Source organism: Ascaphus truei, chromosome 19 (genome assembly GCF_040206685.1).
Source record: "Ascaphus truei isolate aAscTru1 chromosome 19, aAscTru1.hap1, whole genome shotgun sequence".
Classification (NCBI taxonomy): domain Eukaryota; kingdom Metazoa; phylum Chordata; class Amphibia; order Anura; family Ascaphidae; genus Ascaphus; species Ascaphus truei.
In genome coordinates this window covers 40833183-40851470 of record NC_134501.1, presented here as the reverse complement: position 1 = coordinate 40851470, position 18288 = coordinate 40833183, and the positions used below count along the sequence as shown (strand labels likewise).

The 18288-nt window shown below is 47.9% G+C and overlaps 1 protein-coding gene across 7 annotated transcripts in view; it reads right to left on the bottom strand.

Moving 5' to 3' along the window:
- RBL2 (RB transcriptional corepressor like 2) overlaps positions 1 to 18288 on the bottom strand; it is a 162006-nt gene that overhangs the window by 123170 nt on the left and 20548 nt on the right. For 6 of the 7 annotated variants that reach the window (XR_012789210.1, XR_012789211.1, XR_012789213.1 and 3 more), the window contains exon 4: positions 16457 to 16521. Coding sequence is in view for 3 of the 7 variants with exons in the window: in XM_075577157.1 (XP_075433272.1) it covers positions 16457 to 16521 (65 nt within the window). In the remaining 4 variants the exon portion in view is untranslated. Of the gene's footprint in view, positions 1 to 920; positions 1084 to 16456; positions 16522 to 18288 lie in introns of those variants that run through there. The other variant, XM_075577158.1, reaches the window with a different exon arrangement.

The window sequence follows — 18288 nt, the reverse complement described above, 5'->3', positions numbered from 1 at the left end:
CCCCTATAATAATAATAATAATAATAATAATAACAACATGTTCTTGTATAGCGCTGCTAGTTTTACACAGCGCTTTACAGAGACATTTTGCAGACACAGTCCCTGCCCCGTGGAGCTCACAATCTATGTTTTTGGTGCCTGAGGCATAGGGAGACAAAGTGACTTGCCCAAGGTCACAAGGAGCCGACACTGTGCCAGAGTCAGTGTTTTTACTCACTGAGACACTCCTTCAGCCAATACCCCTGCCTTAAATCTTCTATATCCCCTCTGCCCAACAGGCTGACCATGTAGAGTTCTTTGAGTCCTGATAAGGTTTCTAACACAGACCATGCACCTTTCACTTGATCCATCGCTTCGTCTGTCTTTGTGAATATACAAGTTACAGCCCCTAGATGAGGTCTTATAAACCATGTACAATTATACTGTTCCCATCACCCCCCTGATTCAGCCGCTCAGCGCCTTTCCCCTTTAACAGGGTTTCTCAACCTTTTTTCCCCCTGAGATGTTCCAATATTCGGGGTACACCATTATTTTATCAATTGTCACATTTAAATTAGGTGAAAACTGAAAAGTATTTCATTACAATTATAATTCGACACCAAAAACAATTGGCATCATAATTACTGCTTGTAAACGGCATTGTGAGTTAAGTAGAAATAGCCGTGTTAGTGCAGTTGCGATAGTGCAGAGGAAATGAGTATTTCAGTATTAAAGGTACCACATAATACTGAAGTACTAATTTATCAGCACTACATTCTCTTGCAAAACCTCGCAGAATTCGGAGTCACACACTAAAATAACATTCACTCATTTCCCCTCAGCATCCCCTGTAGGATAATCTGAAGCACTCCTGGGTGACACGGCACCCTGGTTCTGAAACGCTGCCCTGCAAGAGAAGAGAATAAACAGAAGATACACACCGCTTGTGGAAAGAGCCCGACTCTGGCTTGTGAACACTCCCTGTGGGACGGAGGCAGTGATCTCTGCGAGAGAGAGTGCGACCCTCAGGCTGCCTGGCCACGTAGGGGAAGTCACTGCATGTCCTGGTCCGGGGGCCAGAGGACGCATTGCATAGACAAGCCCAAACTTGCCGGCTGTGTGTGTGGTTGCTATGATAAACCACTGATGATGCTCAACTTGGAAGCCACAGGGCTTACAGGGGATTTAAAGTGGCAGCAATGGGCACTTCGAATTAACCCCTTGTCTGCAAGAAGCAGCGGCAAAGCATAGGTCAAAAGGAAAATGAAAGGCACATTGTTAACTTTAAGCTGCCAGCAGGGCCTGTAACGTACACCTGTCCGGGAGATAGAAGATTCCGGGATCTTGGAGCTCTGCAATAACCCCTGGATCACAGTATGGCTTGAAAAGTAATACATGTGTGTGCGCGTGTACGTATACACACACACACAGCAGAAGTTATTGCACCCAATACCACAATGCATTAACGCTACCGCAATATTTATGTATATCTTTATTTATAGAGTGCCATCCACGTACATAGCGTGTCACAGCTGTCCACACGTGACATAATAAAATCACACAACAGGAAGATGCGCTTCACACATAGAAGTAACATTAAGTAAGATAAGGAGTCCCTGCCCTGAAGAGCTTGCAATCTAAGTGGTAAGGGAGAACTTACAGTAGGAGGGTGTTCTGGTCAGTGTCTGCAAGGGGGCAAGGTCAGTGCATCGGAGATCCATCCTTCTGACCTATGGTTTGCTGCAGCTTCTAGCAGCTAAGGGGACAATGCAATTATCTCAAGAGATACTGCAGCTCCATTGGAATCCATGGTTACGTATGCGTTCTTTCACACGCGCAAAATCTTCTGATTTATCCAGCGTTAATGGGGATAGTAACGTCTGCTAGCTGTACTGACATTGTTATATACATTGCAAGGTTTTTTCCAAAGTAACATTTATTTCATATATATGTAGCCATGCCATCAGTGGCTACTAGTCTGCTTCCCTCCTGGCAGTAAGCCTTGGTACAATCAGACTGCCAGTAGTTGATATGGGGTTTTCCCCTCCTTGGTGCTGCACTTGAGTGATAGCGGGATGCGATGACATCAGGCCTGGGCATGACTAATCATGAGCCAGACCTGGTGCCCTCCTCCTGACAGTACTTAATGGCAGTGACGCCCCAAATTCGGTAGTGCCTCTACCCACTTGAGAAGGGCAGGTCACACAGCCAAAGCCTGACTATTGGGCTTTCTCTGGTCCTCTTCCCTACGGGGGAGAGTGAGTGTGTACTATACCTCTGCCTCTGCTAGAGGGGCAGGGAAGAGCTGGGACGGCTGCGGGTGCCCTTGGCTTGTAGTGAAGGTTCAGGGACCATCCTTTATGGTAGCTGATAGAGACTGCATCGGGCAGAAACCTGCCATGTGACTGTGCTGTACAGTGAAGACAATAAACCGTTCCTGTTGTCATACCTCTGGCCTGGTGTGTGATCTTACTAGGGGGAGAGGTAATTGGTACTAACGTGGGAGATCACCTTCAGTTCCCTGGAGCCTATGGCAGATGGAGGCGCTGCATTGCTAAAGAGATATGTAAGGTATAAACCCCAGAAGCCTCGTCCTGTGTCCCCACTACCACCGGCGGACGACTCAGCCCTCCTGTTACCAGCAGGTATCATGCACCACATACGTAGTAATGGCCAAATCATCCACCGGGTAGGGGAAACATCGTTACACATACATACATACATACATACATACATATTCACATACGAAATCTATTAAAACAGCCTCCGAGAAACCGACGTGTAGGAACAAGTGGAAGCTCTGTGCAGCCGACACAGACATTATTCTGAAGCAGCTAATTAATATTCTGCCATGCAGCAGCTAATTAGTATTCTGCCATGCCACTGCCAATTAGTTTTCTGCCATGTCACTGCCAATTAGTATTCTGCCACGTAGCAGCTAACGAGTATCTAACCCCTGATAACCGCGATTGCCACCTTACATCAAAATTAGAATTGGCAAACACATACAAAAATACAGAAAGGATTTCAACTGCACAGTGATCCCAGTCCTCGCCACTTTCAAACACACAAGAATCCTGCCGAATTATCTTTTATCTGTGAAGCGCGATGTACATTAATGGCGCTAAATAAATAAAGACATACATGCATACATATGGATATAAACAGTTATTTTGGATAAGAGAGGAGGATATCATCAGCATTTAACAGTGAAGATCGAATACTGTTAGATTCACAAACTATAAACGGTGTCCCGGTGTGTGTGGGCGCGTGGGCGTGCGAGCATGTGTGTGAGTATGTGTGTGTGGTGTAAATGGTTGCTATAGAAAAAAAATGCTTGTTACATTATAACACATTACAAATGTAGCATTTTGTTTTTCTTAAACACCTCTGAATTACAAGTATTTTCTCATGAGTACCGAACTGATTTAAAAAAGACACACATGTAGGATTTTGCTCGGTCTGCAGCTTTAACACATATATTGTTAGTATTTGACCTGTAATTTTTGTTTTTAACTGTTTTTCTAGTGTTACAAATGATAATTTGAATCTCTAGTGTCTGAGGTTACCACGGTAACATGTACTCTGCCGTGGGCTCTGGCGAGAGCTTCATTTTAACGTCCCGGACACTTCATAAGTACCCTCAGATTATAAAAACAGGAGCAGCAGATTTGGGAAGTGTAAGATCTCTTAATACAGGGGTGGGCAACTCCAGTCCTCAAGGGTCACCAACAGGTCAGGTTTTCAGGATATCCCTGCTTCCGCAGAGGTGTCTCAATCAGTGGCTCAGTCATTTACTGTACCACCTGTGCTGAAGCAGGAATATGCTGAAAACCTGACCTGTTGTGGCCTTTGAAGACAAGAGTTGGCCGCTCCAGTCCCCACAGACTACTGCCTTAACCTTTTGTGGGCCCCTGGTTATAGACACAAGGGGCCTGGAACCTCAGGGGGACACCCGTAGTGACCATGCCCTTTATTTTAGCTTGTTTTCCTGGAGAAACTCCTCTTTCATTTCCGGGTTGCGTGATGTCGCGGTCACATGATCGCTCTGCAGTTCACCAGAGAGCCAGGGCCCATCCAGCATCCAAAGGGTTAAAGCATTCACTACCTGCGGCTCTTCCAGCAGGTCCCGCACGCTGCTTCACACGGGACATTTTGCTGCCGCGGATTTTGAAAAGAGCAATTCCTGTCCTGTTATAATTTTTATTTTTTTTTAACACGATTGAAGCAGGGGGGGCCTTCGGAGAAGAACCCCATTAATTTCAGCTCCGGGGACCCCCTGCTTCCAGAGATACAGACCTCCAAAGGGGGTGCCGGCAAAGTTTAAAGCTCCCGTGTCACGTGAGCCAATAGGAAGCCGCGCCGGATGACATCACGGCTTCCTATTGGCCCGCAGGGCGTGGGAGCTTTGAAAAGCAGCTGTTACATGATCCCTGCTACCGGCACCCCCAACGGAGGTCTGTATCTTCGGAAGCAGGGGGTCTCCGGAGCAGAAATGAACAAGGTTCCGCCCAAGAGACCCCCTGCTTTTATCCTATGCTAAACAATATAGAACATCACATTTGCGTGCTTGGATTGCCTCTTTAAAAGGGGTGACCAGGATTATTTTTGAATTCCAACCTTTTTCGGTGACAAACCTACCAGCATGTTTAGGCTAGGGCCCCAGTCCTCCCTGCTGCACGCGCGCCTGGCGTCGCGTGAACAGATTAAAGCCGCGATCGGGGCATATCTGCCCTTCCATTGGTGCGCGTCAAGCACGTGATCGCGGCACGGGAAGACTAAATTCTTGTCTTCCCTGCCAGCGTACGCATCACAGCTAATCCTGCTAAAAGAAGTGCACTTACAGGATAAAGGCTTAAAACCAGCAATTTATCAGGTTCTTGGCTTGCTTCATTAGGATGATAACCCCTCTCCGTCTGATCAACCAACTGTATCCTCCACGAAAGGACTAGTATCCTCCAGGACAATAACCAGATCAGCTCAGAGCCCAGAGGAAAAATACCCAATGTACGCACAAAGTACAAAATGTAATGATCGATAAAACTAAAAACATAAGCAAAAGGATATCTCCACCGGAGTAACACAAAGAGCTAGAGACCCGGGGCGTTAGTGACCCACACTCCCCTCACAGTATAGTCCTGCTCACCGGCACCTTTCAGTCCAGGGCCCTTTGGAGCGACGACCCGCGTTCTCCTCCGCCGGTCTGTGTATAAAGATTTCTTCCGCGTCACGTGAGATCCCCTCTCGTCTCGCGAGACTCCCGTATAGCACTCAGAAGCGTTCGGTCGCTCGGTGTGACAGCTCTCCTGTGTTATCCTTCCAAAAAGGCAAAGGCTCCAACTCTGCTTCCCAACTAGTTTCGCCAATAATGGCTTTGTCAGGGGCACAGTTTGGAGCTGCTGCAAACTCTCCCTATATACCCTCACTAATTAGTAAGCAGACAAAGGGGAGTACACCTAAATATAATTAACACCAAGATACTTGCACTACAAGCATTCACATCATGTATAAAAATGATAGATATTGAAGCGCATGCGCGAGGTCAGACTGCATGGCTGTGTGACTCTGTTGCTCCATGCCCCGTTCTGACAAAATTGACGAAAAAACGGAATAAAGCTCTTAAAACTTAACGGATTTTTGCTCCCAACTGACCAAGAACAATACAATGTCCAAAAAAACGGCAAAGACCCCCAGCAAGAAGGGTTTGCCGGATTATTTCGGGGACGGAAGACCCCGCAGGGCCTCAACAGCAATGGCCCCTGTCTCCCACCCGGGATCGGAATCAGAAGGAGACGGAGAACGGCAGGATCAGGGACTCCTGCCGGTCCGCCGCTGTGATATAGAGCGGCTGTACAATGACCTGAAGGGGGTCCTGCAGGCGGAGATCCGTGCACTGACCAGGGAGGTAGGGGGACTGGGGACCCGCGTGCAGGAGATGGAGGTGCGGGTGGACGGAAATATCAAAGCAACCCAAAAAAACACAAAGAAAACTGGGGAATTGCAGGCGCAGATCAACGAGCTCAGGGACCGGCAAGAGGACGCCGAAAATAGAGATCGCCGCAATAACGTGCGTCTCCGGGGGATCCCGGAATCTATAGGAGATTGCGAAGACTTTGTACTAAGATGGCTTCGGCACATATGTCCTGAGTCCCCTGCAGAGCTGCTACACATGGATCGTTGCCATAGAGCACTCCGATCCAAACCCCAACCGGCTGACCCCCCCAGAGACATAATAGCACGCCTGCACCACTATCGCACGAGAGAAGAAGTGCTAAAGTGTTCCCGAAATACCCCCTCTATGGACTTCGAGGGGACGAAGATAGTGGTGTTTCAGGACCTGTCCCCTGCCACTTTGGCCCGTCGGAGAGCCCTCTGGCCCATCACTAGGGTCCTGAGGGATCGGGCGGTCCGTTATCGCTGGACCTTTCCCTTTGGGTTACTGGTCCTGCGTGATGGCCGCCCGATACAATTAAAAACCCTGGAAGAAGGACCGAAATTCCTACAGAAACTGGGTCTGAGTGCGGGGTCCAGTGCTGTGCAGGAGGAGTCTGAGGAGCCCGCCCCGGGCCCCTCGTGGTCCACGGTGGGGCAAGCAGCTAGAGATGAGTCAGCCCGGGACTAGAAATTCAATATCCCTAGTCGGGAATGAATCGGCACCCTAAAGGTGCTCAGTTGGAGTTAAAAGTTATGTTTCCACGCTGTAGAGACCTAATACAGGACTTTATTAAAACCCCCTGCTTCGGATACCCCCAGAGCAAGCATCCGCTTGACCAACAGCCCTATAATAGAGGAAAAAGAGGCCGAATCAATAAAACCATTGCACTTACCTCGTGATCCCCGCATGGCCAAGATGGAGCCGGAGGGGTCTCCACCGTGACCCGCAGAACACGGAAGAGACAAGGGCGGGAAGAGCTCACCAGGCGGGAAAGGTTCATCGGAGAAAGGGGCGGCAGCATCGGCAGACACGTCTCCCCTGAGGTACATCCCAATCCAAGATGGCGTCCGGAGGAAAGACGTCAGCGGAAGGGGCGGACCTAACAGCGGCCATATTGGAGGAGGCGGAAGCAGCCTAGACATCCATAGGCAAGACGGGGAAGGCAGCCAGAGGGATCGGCGGATCCCCTATACAGATGACAGCTATCGGGCGATCACCGCAAGCGGCACCCATGCTACCGAGAGCCGAGGAGAGAGTCCCAAGGACAGGCCACCTCATAAAGGACTCACAAAAGAGGACATGAATTTCTGGGGTCAGAGGGGAGGGGGGAGGGGGGAGGGAGGAGGGGGGAAGGAAGGGGAATACACCCAGCACTAAGAAGAGGGAGGGGAAGGAGTGATAGAGCTGGAGGAAAGCACTATAAGGGTCCAAGGAGACGATAGGGAGAAAATAGACGAGAAAGAGAAACAAGACATGAAGATGAGTTAAATAGTATAAAAGAATAGGCAAGTCTAAAACGCAGAGCAGACGGAGGGCAAGGATATAGAAAGTGAATAAAAGCAGAGAGCAGAGGAAGAGGAACTAGATGCTGAGAGGACGAGTAAGGGAGATTAGCTGAAGGTGAAAGCAACAAGTAGGTTTGAAAGGAGGTGGTGATTTCAGAAGGGAAAAGCAAGTTGTGTGAGGGAGATAGATAAAGAAGAGAGAGAAAGGGTGACAAAATAGAGAGGCATTTACGAAACGGAATAGGAGCGGATAAAATATAGGAGGCGTAGGCACAGACATAAGAGGGTACCGAAGTAAGTGAGAGAATCAGAAGGTGCAGAAGGGAACAGGAGGTAACAGGAGAAGGTAGTTAAGACACATATAGGAATATTAAGCTATATTCTATATTCTTATGGCCATTAATGAGATTAGGAAGAGAGTGCATCCCTTGAGGGAAAAGAAAAGGGGATATAAATAGGAGGGGTAAATAAATGAATAAATAAAGATACACCAAAATAAAGGAAAGAGGATATCCACGCCCCCTTACACTCCAGGGAAGTCCAGATATCAGGATCCCGGCGTCATAAGCCGTCCCCCCCATGTAAGGACACAAGGAGAGGGCTAGGAGGCATAGGAGGACACAGGCCTAAGGCAATGTAAAGCACCCATATTAAAGTAGAATCGGAGGGTCAGTTAACGAAGGCCCTAGTCAGAGATGGAGGCAACACACTCCGTGCATACGAGTACAGGGGAGAGAGTAAGAAGTCAGTACAGCCTATAGTTATTGTTGAAAGTTTGAAGTTTTCCGTTATCATATAATACACATTTTCAGAGCGGGGAGGAGCGGTGGAGTTCAGGCCGGCCCTGATCACCGCATGCTCTCCATGTCGGGACCGTATGGGATATTAACCAAGGTCTCCGGCAAAGTCCCTTGGGAGGGGCGGGCGGCAGGGGCAGAGGAGGGATGCCAATTGGGAGTGCATCGGGCCCCCCCAGCCGAGTGCCCAGGGGCTAGGTTCACAAGACCAAGGTTTTGGTACTAAGGTCACGTGACCAATGATCTAAAAATTGTTTCTTCATTTTTTTTGTTTGTCTACATGTTACCCTCCCCCCCCCCCCACTTGTGTCTACCCCCTTCCGGCAGCAGGTTACAGACTCTATAGATCGGAAAGAGGAGCGGAGTGCAGTCGGACGACAGCAAGAGAAGCTGGTACAACGAGCCCGGAGGCAGAAACAGAGGGTTAAGCAGCGCAGCTGCGACACACAATTCGACACAGTCGTTACGCAGATGGTCCCCGAGATACCGCACAGATGAGTAGCGATATTATTATGATCTCACATAATGTAAAGGGGTTCAATAGTCCCACTAAACGAAGAATCGCCTTTAGGGAATATAACCGTCGAAAGGCGGATATAATTTTTCTGCAAGAGACACACTTCTCCCGCCAAAATCACCCAAAATTCTTAGATAGGAGTTACAGAACAATCCATTTAGCGTCTGCAGATGTCAAAAAGAGAGGCGTGGCAATAGTTTTACATAATAGGATCGCCATGACCATTGACAAACAATACGCTGACCCACAAGGCAGATTTCTAATCTTAACGGGCACAATACAAAATCAAATGGTTACATTAGTGTCAGTGTATGCACCCTGTGAACAAAACCCCGTTTTTTTTGAACAACTATTTACTAAACTACACAAAATAGCTAAAGGATCTATCTTTCTTGCGGGCGACCTAAATCGCACATTGAACCCTGACTTGGACAGATGCACGCAATCTAACACAGCCCAAAAACAGGACTTACTAACCATACGCAATGGCCTCCAGGATTGTCAGCTGACAGACGTATGGAGGGAACAACACCCAATGACTCGAGATTACACGTTCTACTCAAATCCCCACAACAGATACAGCCGAATAGACTACTTCCTAGTGTCGAGTAGAGTGGTTCTGGTGGTAGGCCATACAGAGATACATGAGATCTCATGGTCCGACCACGCGCCTATAGAGCTGAGGTGCACGATAGTAGGGCTAGACAGACCCGGAGCAAACTGGAAGCTCAACGAGCTTCTTCTCAAGGCCCCCGCTACAGAAAAGGCGATACGAGACCGGATAAAAGAATTCTTTAGCGAAAATATAGGAAGTGTACAGTCGCAGGCCACGCTCTGGGAAGCCCATAAGGCTACTCTCAGGGGTTTCCTTATGAATATAGCTGGTAAGCGGAGGCGAGAGAAAGCGACTAAAATAAAAGAGCTGCAGACGAAACTAACACTCCTCGCTGCACAGCATTCCGCGGACAAAAACCAGAACACGTGGCAAGAATTAATAGATACTAAGGCGGCCCTTAATTTAGTGTTATCCTCCCAGGCCGAGAAGGAGTTAGCTTGGTCCAAACGCAGATTTTATGAAAAAGCCAACAAGCCAGACACCTTGCTAGCCAACAAGCTCCGAAACAAGCTTCCAAATTTTAGGATAGAGAAAATCAGAACACAACAGGGTGACCTTACCTCCGATCCGAGACAGATAGTGGAAGCATTCCGAAAATACTATGCTACACTGTATGACGGCGATAAGGTCTCCCACAATCAAAAAACAGCGGTTACACTGCAGAAGTTTTTGTCAGAGGCGCAGCTCCCGACCCTGGGCAGGGCTGAGAGAGAGGTTCTACAGGGTGATTTCACCCTAGAAGAGATAACAGAGGTAATTAAGTCCCTTAAACCAGCCAAGGCCCCAGGCCCCGATGGCTACTCCAATTTATACTATAAAAAGTTCGGTAAAACCCTAGCTCCCCATCTTTTGAAGTTATTTAACGGGATTCTGGAGGGGGAACCCTTCCCGGCCCAGATGCTCCAGGCGTCTATCTCAGTGATCCACAAGCCCGGTAAGGACCCGGCAGACTTCAAGAGCTACCGGCCAATCTCCCTGATTAATTCGGATATAAAAATCTTTTCCAAACTAATAGCAAACAGGGTGGGCAGAGTCCTTCCGGGCCTGATTCATCTTGATCAAGTAGGCTTTATTCCAGGCAGACAGGCAGCAGATAACACCAGACGGATAATAGATTTGATAGATCTGGCGAAAAAGAAAAACATACCGTCTATGGTGTTGAGCCTGGATGCCGAGAAGGCATTCGATCGGATCGATTGGTCTTACCTACGGCAGACGCTTGGGGTGTTTGGGTTCGGGAATCGTATAGTAGAGGCGATAATGGCCCTTTACTCAGGTCCCACAGCGCGTGTAAGGCATCAGGGCTTCCCGTCGGAAGTATTTGATATAAGAAGTGGGACCCGTCAGGGTTGCCCGCTGTCCCCACTACTTTTTGCCCTTTGTATCGAACCCCTCGCAGCCCATATTAGGTTATGTCCAAATATAACAGGAATTCAAACAGAGGGACAGCATCACAAATCCGCATTATATGCAGATGATGTGATCCTTACTATCTCTAAACCACTGACAACTCTGCCCAACGTCTTTGAGATCCTGGGCACCTTCAGCATGGTCTCAGGGTTCAAAATTAACCAGGCCAAGTCAGAGGCGCTCAATATCAACCTGCCAAAACCAACCGAAAAACTACTAGAACTTAACTTTAATTTTCAATGGCAAGCCTCCGCAATCAAATACTTAGGGGTATATATCACCAGGGATTACAATACCTTGTATAAGGCAAATTTCCCCAAGATGATGAAGAAGTTAAAGGAGGATCTCAGGGTGTGGGCGGGTTACGGGATATCTTGGTTTGGCAGGATTAACAGCGTAAAGATGAATCTGTTGCCCAAGCTATTATATCTGTTTCAAACCCTACCAATACCGATAATTAAATCAGAGATCCAAGCCCTTCAAACTCACATCATACAATTTATTTGGAATAAAAAACGCCCACGAATTGCAAGAAGTCTACTGACAAAACCAGTGACAAAGGGAGGACTATCGGTACCTTGCTTGATGGCGTACTATAAAGCGGCACAATTGACCCAAATCATTCTGTGGCATGCAGACCCCACAAATAGAAGATGGACAGAATTGGAGGGAGAATGCTGTGCGCCAGTTGCACTCCATAACTTGATCTGGCTACCAAAACGATGCAAGCGCGACATCGGAACGCCGCTCTGCGCAGTGGCGAACTCCTTGGCGGTCTGGGAGACATCTAAATTTAAAGCTAACTTAACCACCCCCCACACATTAATGACCCCCCTATGGGGCAACCCAGACTTTGCTCCAGGGCTGTCGAGTGATAAATTTGTAAAGTGGACGCAGACAGGGTATAACCGATTAAAGGACCTGGGGGGTAAGGGATCTATGAAGACGTTCGATTGGTTCAAAGAGGCATCAAATTTCCCAAATTCAGAATTATTTAGATTCCTCCAGGTCAGGGCATTTTATAACAAATTTCCTGTTCGTCCTGCACGAACTAATTTTGAACAGCTGTGTTCCAGACCATCGGACACACGGGGACTGACATCTCGGATGTACAGGGAGGTAGTCTGTCCGGCTGGTAAGGACCCCCCCCGCCTACGGTACATGCGACAGTGGGAGACAGAGTTAGGGGAGACCTTAGAGGACGATGACTGGAAATACATATTGCAAGCTGCAGCGAAAAGTTCAATATGTGTCACATTAAAGGAGAACGCATATAAGGTCCTTATGCGGTGGTACCATACCCCTGCTAAACTATCTAAATTTGTCAGAGGATATTCGCCGCTCTGCCCTAAACAGTGCGGGGAATTAGCTGACCTAACACACATGCTGTGGTCTTGTCCAAGAGTGGTCCCGGTTTGGGAAAGAATTCGAGACTGGCTACAAGGGATTCTCGATTTAGAGATCCCCCTGGACCCGTGGCTGTTCTTATTGAGCAGACGGCCCCAGGATATGTCTAGAACGACACACAAATTAGTCATGCATTTTGCGACCGCCACTCGATGCGAGATCGCAGCACTGTGGAAGCAGAACGAGATCCCAATTATCCCCAAAATTAGGAACAGAATTTGGCACGTATGCCAGATGGAACAGTTAACAAGTTGGGTTAACGACTCTGGCACTAAATTTTTAAAAGTCTGGAATCCATGGCTTGAGCAAACCAACATTACAGGGGTGGACGCTGCCTCAATTTTGCACTAATAACAACAAATGCGTTCTCCTCTGATGGGACGTTCTAGACACGGATATAGGACAACACTAGTCAGCGCCTTCTCACATGTACATTAAACAACAAGCTCTCGTTGGAGGAACTTCAAGCAGTCAGATCCAAAGCGACCCTCCTCTACTATCACGTCGGATCTTCCCATTCCCTGCTCCCCCTCTCACCACATGTATACCCCCCCCCCCCCAGTCTTGTAAGTCTTGTATGTCTTGTCTTGTTTCCCTGTCTATGACTAGAATATTGCTGGTTTTGTTAAATGATGTTAAAACACTAAAAAGTGGACTGTGATTGTAATGTACGCCAATGGGAGGTGAGTCTCTGTATATTTGCTTTCCACAAATAAAAACTGAAAGTTGAAAAAAAAAAAAAAAAAAAAAAAAATGATAGATATTAACAAACCATGATCCATAACATAAAATGCAACCTCATAGAACACAGATATAACATCAAAAGTAACAATAAACCAAATAAAGATGCTATAAGAATGAAACCAAATCAATATCAAGGTTAAGTCCTAGCGGTGAAAGGGTTTTGAGTCTAAAGATCCAAATTGTCTCCAACCTATTTAAGGCTACAATCCTATCACCCCCACTATAATTTTGTTTACAGTGGTCAATTCCAAAGAATCTTAATCTTGTAGGATCCTGATTGTGACATAGTTTAAAATGATTGGAGATACAATGCGTCTCCGAACCTACCCTAATGTTCCTGATATATGTTCTGACATACGGGTTTTAAACTTTCTTTTGGTACGACCTACGTAATACTGGTTGCATGGGCAAAAAAGAAGATATGCAATGTATATAGAGTCACATGATATAAAGTGTTTAATCTTATATTCCTGCTCATTACTGTTGAATGCAAATTGTTTGATATAACCTGCTAGAGTGTTAACCCTACAGCTACTACATTGGTTACATTTGTAAAATCCCACAGATCTAGCAGTATTTGTTAACCAATTAGTATTAGTAGTAATACTCTTAATTTGACTTGGAGCTACCTGATCTTTAATGTTCCGAGCCTTCGTAAAAATAATCTTAGGTTGTTTTGGCAATATTGTTTGTAAAATTGGATCGTTGGTCAAATTTTCCCAATGTTTATTGAGTATTCTCCTACCTTCTTTGGCCTGATTGCTAAACTGTGTAAAAAAAGCAAATCAGACGTAGTAGTATTCTTATATTTGACCAATTCAGATCTATCGGCCGTTTTAGATTTCATATAAGCATTGTTAATAACATCATTCCCATAATTTTTGTCTTTAAACTTAGTTTTTAGTAATTCTGCCTGCTGTTCAAATACCTCTATTTTAGAACAGTTCCGTCGGAGACGAGGGAACTGTCCATAGGGTACACTAGCTGATATACCCGGCGTTGCCCGGGATGTAAATCCGTAATAGGTAGCATTATAAAGCATATAAAGCATTAGTAAGACCACACTTTGAATATGGAGTACAATTTTGGGTACAACTCCTTAGAAAAGACATTATGGAACTATAGAGAGTGCAGAGAAGAGCCACCACATTCATAAAGTAGATGGACAATCTCCTTATGAGGAGAGGTTAGCTAAATTAGATTTATTTACATTAGAAAAGAGGCATCTAAGAAGGGATATGATAACTATATACGAATATATTCAGGGACAGTACAGGGAGCTTTCAAAAGAACTATTCATCCCACGGGCAGTACAAAGGACTCAGGGGCCATCCCCTAAGGTTGGAGAAAAGGAGATTTCACTAGCAACAAAGGAATTGATTCTTTACAGTAAGGGCAGTTAAAATGTGGAATTCATTACACATGGAGACTGTGATGGCAGATACAATAGATTTGTTCAAAAAAAAGCTTGAACATATTTTTAGAAAGGAAAGGTATACAGGGACATACCAAGTAAACATGGAAAGGATGTTGATCCAGGGAGTAATCCGATTGCCAATTTTTGGAGTCAGAAAGGAATTTAGTTTTCCCCTTATGAGATATAATTGGATAATGTGTCACTGGGGTTTTTTGTTTGCCTTCCTCTGGATCAATAAGTAAGTATAGATATAGGATAAAGTATCTGTTGTCTAAATTTAGCATAGGTTGAACTTGATGGGTGCATATCTTTTTTCAACCTCATCTACTATGTAACTATTTATAACAGGAGCACCAACGATTGCCATTGTAGGTAAGAATGTAAAATGATACATTGTCACATGCTTTACACACACACACACACACACACACACACACACACACACACACACACAAACACACACACTTCCTTAGGCCGCGCGTATAGTGCCCGCGACCGGCGACGTCACCCATCCCCGCTAGCGAAAGTTATATTTCGCTTTGCGGCGGCATCGCAGACTCCCGGACATTTGATTTGTTCAGGGGCTGTCACATGAGGTGATAGCCCTTGAAAATCAAATATTCCCGGCTTCCAAAGTCCGCTCCGTCGCATTGCCGCTCTCGCGCTTACTATAAGCGCACGCGACGGCGGCAATGTGTTTGTTTTTAGGCGGCATCGCCGGCACTATACGCACGGCCTTACTCAGGTCCTTTATCAGCTTGGCTTACACGCACGCACTCCCTCAGTCACGCACGCACTCCCTCAGTCACACAATCTCTCACGCACTCCCTCAGTCACACAATCTCTCACGCACTCCCTCAGTCACGCACGCACTCCCTCAGTCACACAATCTCTCACGCACTCCCTCAGTCACGCACGCACTCCCTCAGTCACACAATCTCTCACGCACTCCCTCAGTCACACAATCTCTCACGCACTCCCTCAGTCACACAATCTCTCACGCACTCCCTCAGTCACACAATCTCTCACGCACTCCCTCAGTCACACAATCTCTCACGCACTCCCTCAGTCACACAATCTCTCACGCACTCTCACTCAGTCACGCATGCCCACGCTCTCAGTCACACACGCACACGCACTCAGTCGCACACGCACTCAGTCACGCACGCACACACACTCCGTAGCACACGCACACACACTCCGTCGCACACGCACACACTACGTCGCACACGCACTCAAGTCACGCACTCAGACACACACACACTCAGACAGACACACACACAGACACACACACTCAGACAGACACACACACTCAGACAGACACACACACTCAGACAGACACACACACTCAGACAGACACACACACTCAGACAGACACACACACACTCAGACAGACACACACACACTCAGACAGACACACACACACACACACACACACAGACACACACACAGACACACAGACACACACACAGACACACACACACTCAGACAGACACACACAGACAGACACAGAAACACACACACACAGACAGGCACAGACACACACACAAGCACAGAATGCAGTAGAAGAGCACCTCCTCCTCCCCCGTAGCCTGTAACTCACATGCAAAGTTCCGTTCTACAGCAGCAGCAGCAGCAGGCTAGATCAAGCTGGGAGGAGGGAGGAGGGAGAAAAGCCAGGAGCTGCAGTGCGGGCGGAATCACTGCTATAGCTGCTGATTGATGGCGCGCCCGATCTCCCCGTTCCCCCTGCCATCTGGCCCCGTTCCCCCTTACCCCTTACCTGCACTCCCACTCAGTTAGGGACCACAATGAAGGAGGTTGCAGTATTGATGCGGTGCGCACGCACGCCGCCCCCTGGTGTCCGTACTCGCGAAGCATGCGTACGTACACAGGGGTATGGTGTAACTAAAAATAAATGTACGTACTTGCGAGTGTACGTAAAGCGGGTGTACGTAAAACGGGGTATGCCTGTATATTATACATTATATATGGGGGGGGGGATGTAGTATTGGTGCTTTATGATGGTGAACAGCCATCTGTGGGAGACATGGGATCGGGAAAGTGCAGTAGTACGATGCATAGCAAAGACATTTCATTGCTAGGATATGTTCTTTAAACCACTATACCTTTGGCGTGAACAAACAGCACCCAGCAGAAGCGGAACGCGTCGGACACCGTGCAGGGCTGGCGCCTTGAAAAGCAAGAGAAAAAAAACCAACAGGATTTAGGTCGCAAGTTTGCATTAAAACGGATTCAAAACAGGCATTGTCAGGATACAATTAACCCCTTCGCTGCTGGGCAGGCCTGCAACATAGCACAAAGCAATGCAACAAAAGGGTAAGCCTATATTATAGACATGGGGTGGTAAACTCAAGTCCTCAAGGGCCACCAACAGGTCAGGTTTAAGGATCTCTCTGCTTCAGCACAGATGGCTCAATCACCACCTGTGCTGAAGCAGGGATATCCTGAAAACCTGGCCGTTGAGAATTGGAGTTGGCCACTCCCGTAATATATTATGGCTCTTATCCATTCCCCCTTCAGCACATAAGCTGAATTGACTCCCTAGGACTGCAACACAAATTAATCTCAACAAGTCCAGTGAAAGACAGCCCTGTCTCATGTCACTATATACCGAGGGCCTTTTACTTGTACCGAAGGCCTTTAACTTGTACCGGGGGGCCTTCAACTTGTACCAAGGGCCTTTAACTTGTACCAAGGGCCTTTAACTTGTACCGGGGGGCCTTTAACTTGTACCAAGGGCCTTTAACTTGTACCGGGGGGCCTTTAACTTGTACCGAGGGCCTTTAACTTGTACCGGGGGGCCTTTAACTTGTACCGAGGGCCTTTAACTTGTACCGGGGGGCCTTTAATTTGTACCGAGGGCCTTTAACTTGTACCGGGGGCCTTTAACTTGTACCGAGGGCCTTTAACTTGAGCCCTGTGGGCCAAGTCCAGACCATCTATCCAGCTAATTTCAAAAGAGTTGCTGAAAAAATTAAATGTAACCCGGCATGTAAGTGCATGCAGTTGACAGACATACAGTAAACTGCCCCCTAACTACCTCCTCTCTTGTGTGTGCTGCAATAGAAAACTTAAACTCCCAGCTTGCTTTGCTGCATCAGGGATCCACGTCCGTTGCAGGAGGATGTGACTTGTGATAGATAGGACCTCAGTCAATGAGAGGCGGGAGTGAGAAAGGAAATCTGGACACACATGGGCAGAAATGCACAGGGAGAGCTGGCTCGAGTTGGAGAGATCTCAGGACTGACAGCAGTTAATCCAGGGCCCTCTGGGGTCCCGCTGGAGAAAGCGGACACTGAGGGGTGGGAGACTGGCTACGCTTGCAAGGAGGCCCAGCAGATCACCTAAGTGGTAGCTGCGCGGAGGAACAAGCACCGTCAGAGGGGATCCACTACAGCAGGCCTGCACAACATACGGCCCCGGGACACCCTGTGCGGCCCGTGATGGCTCCCTCAAACCCCCCCCCACTTCACCCCCTCCAACCCCCCCACACTTCACCCCCCACTCCCACTTCCCCCCCTTCCCTGGTAGGGAAGGAAGGAGCGCGCTCAGCAGTGTGTGACAGCGCGCTCCCTCCCCCCCCCCTGTCCCGCTCTAGCAGTGTAGCGCGACCTGGAACTTCCGGGGTCTGCTGCTAGAGCGCGCATCCCTCGCGCTTCTCCCTGCCGCCATCTCTGTTGCCGCCGCCACCACCTCTGCCACCGCCTTCGGGTAACATGGGGGGGGGGGAAATAGTTCATTCATGAGGGGTTGGGGGGGCTGCTGAAAAGGGTTGGGGGGAGAGATGAGAGGTGCAGGGGGGGAGAGAGGTGAGAGGTGCAGGGGGGAGAGAGGTGCAGGGGGGGAGTGAGATGAGAGGTGCAGGGAGGGAGAGAGATGAGAGGTGCAGGGGGGGAGAGAGATGAGAGGTGCAAGGGGGGAGAGAGATGAGAGGTGC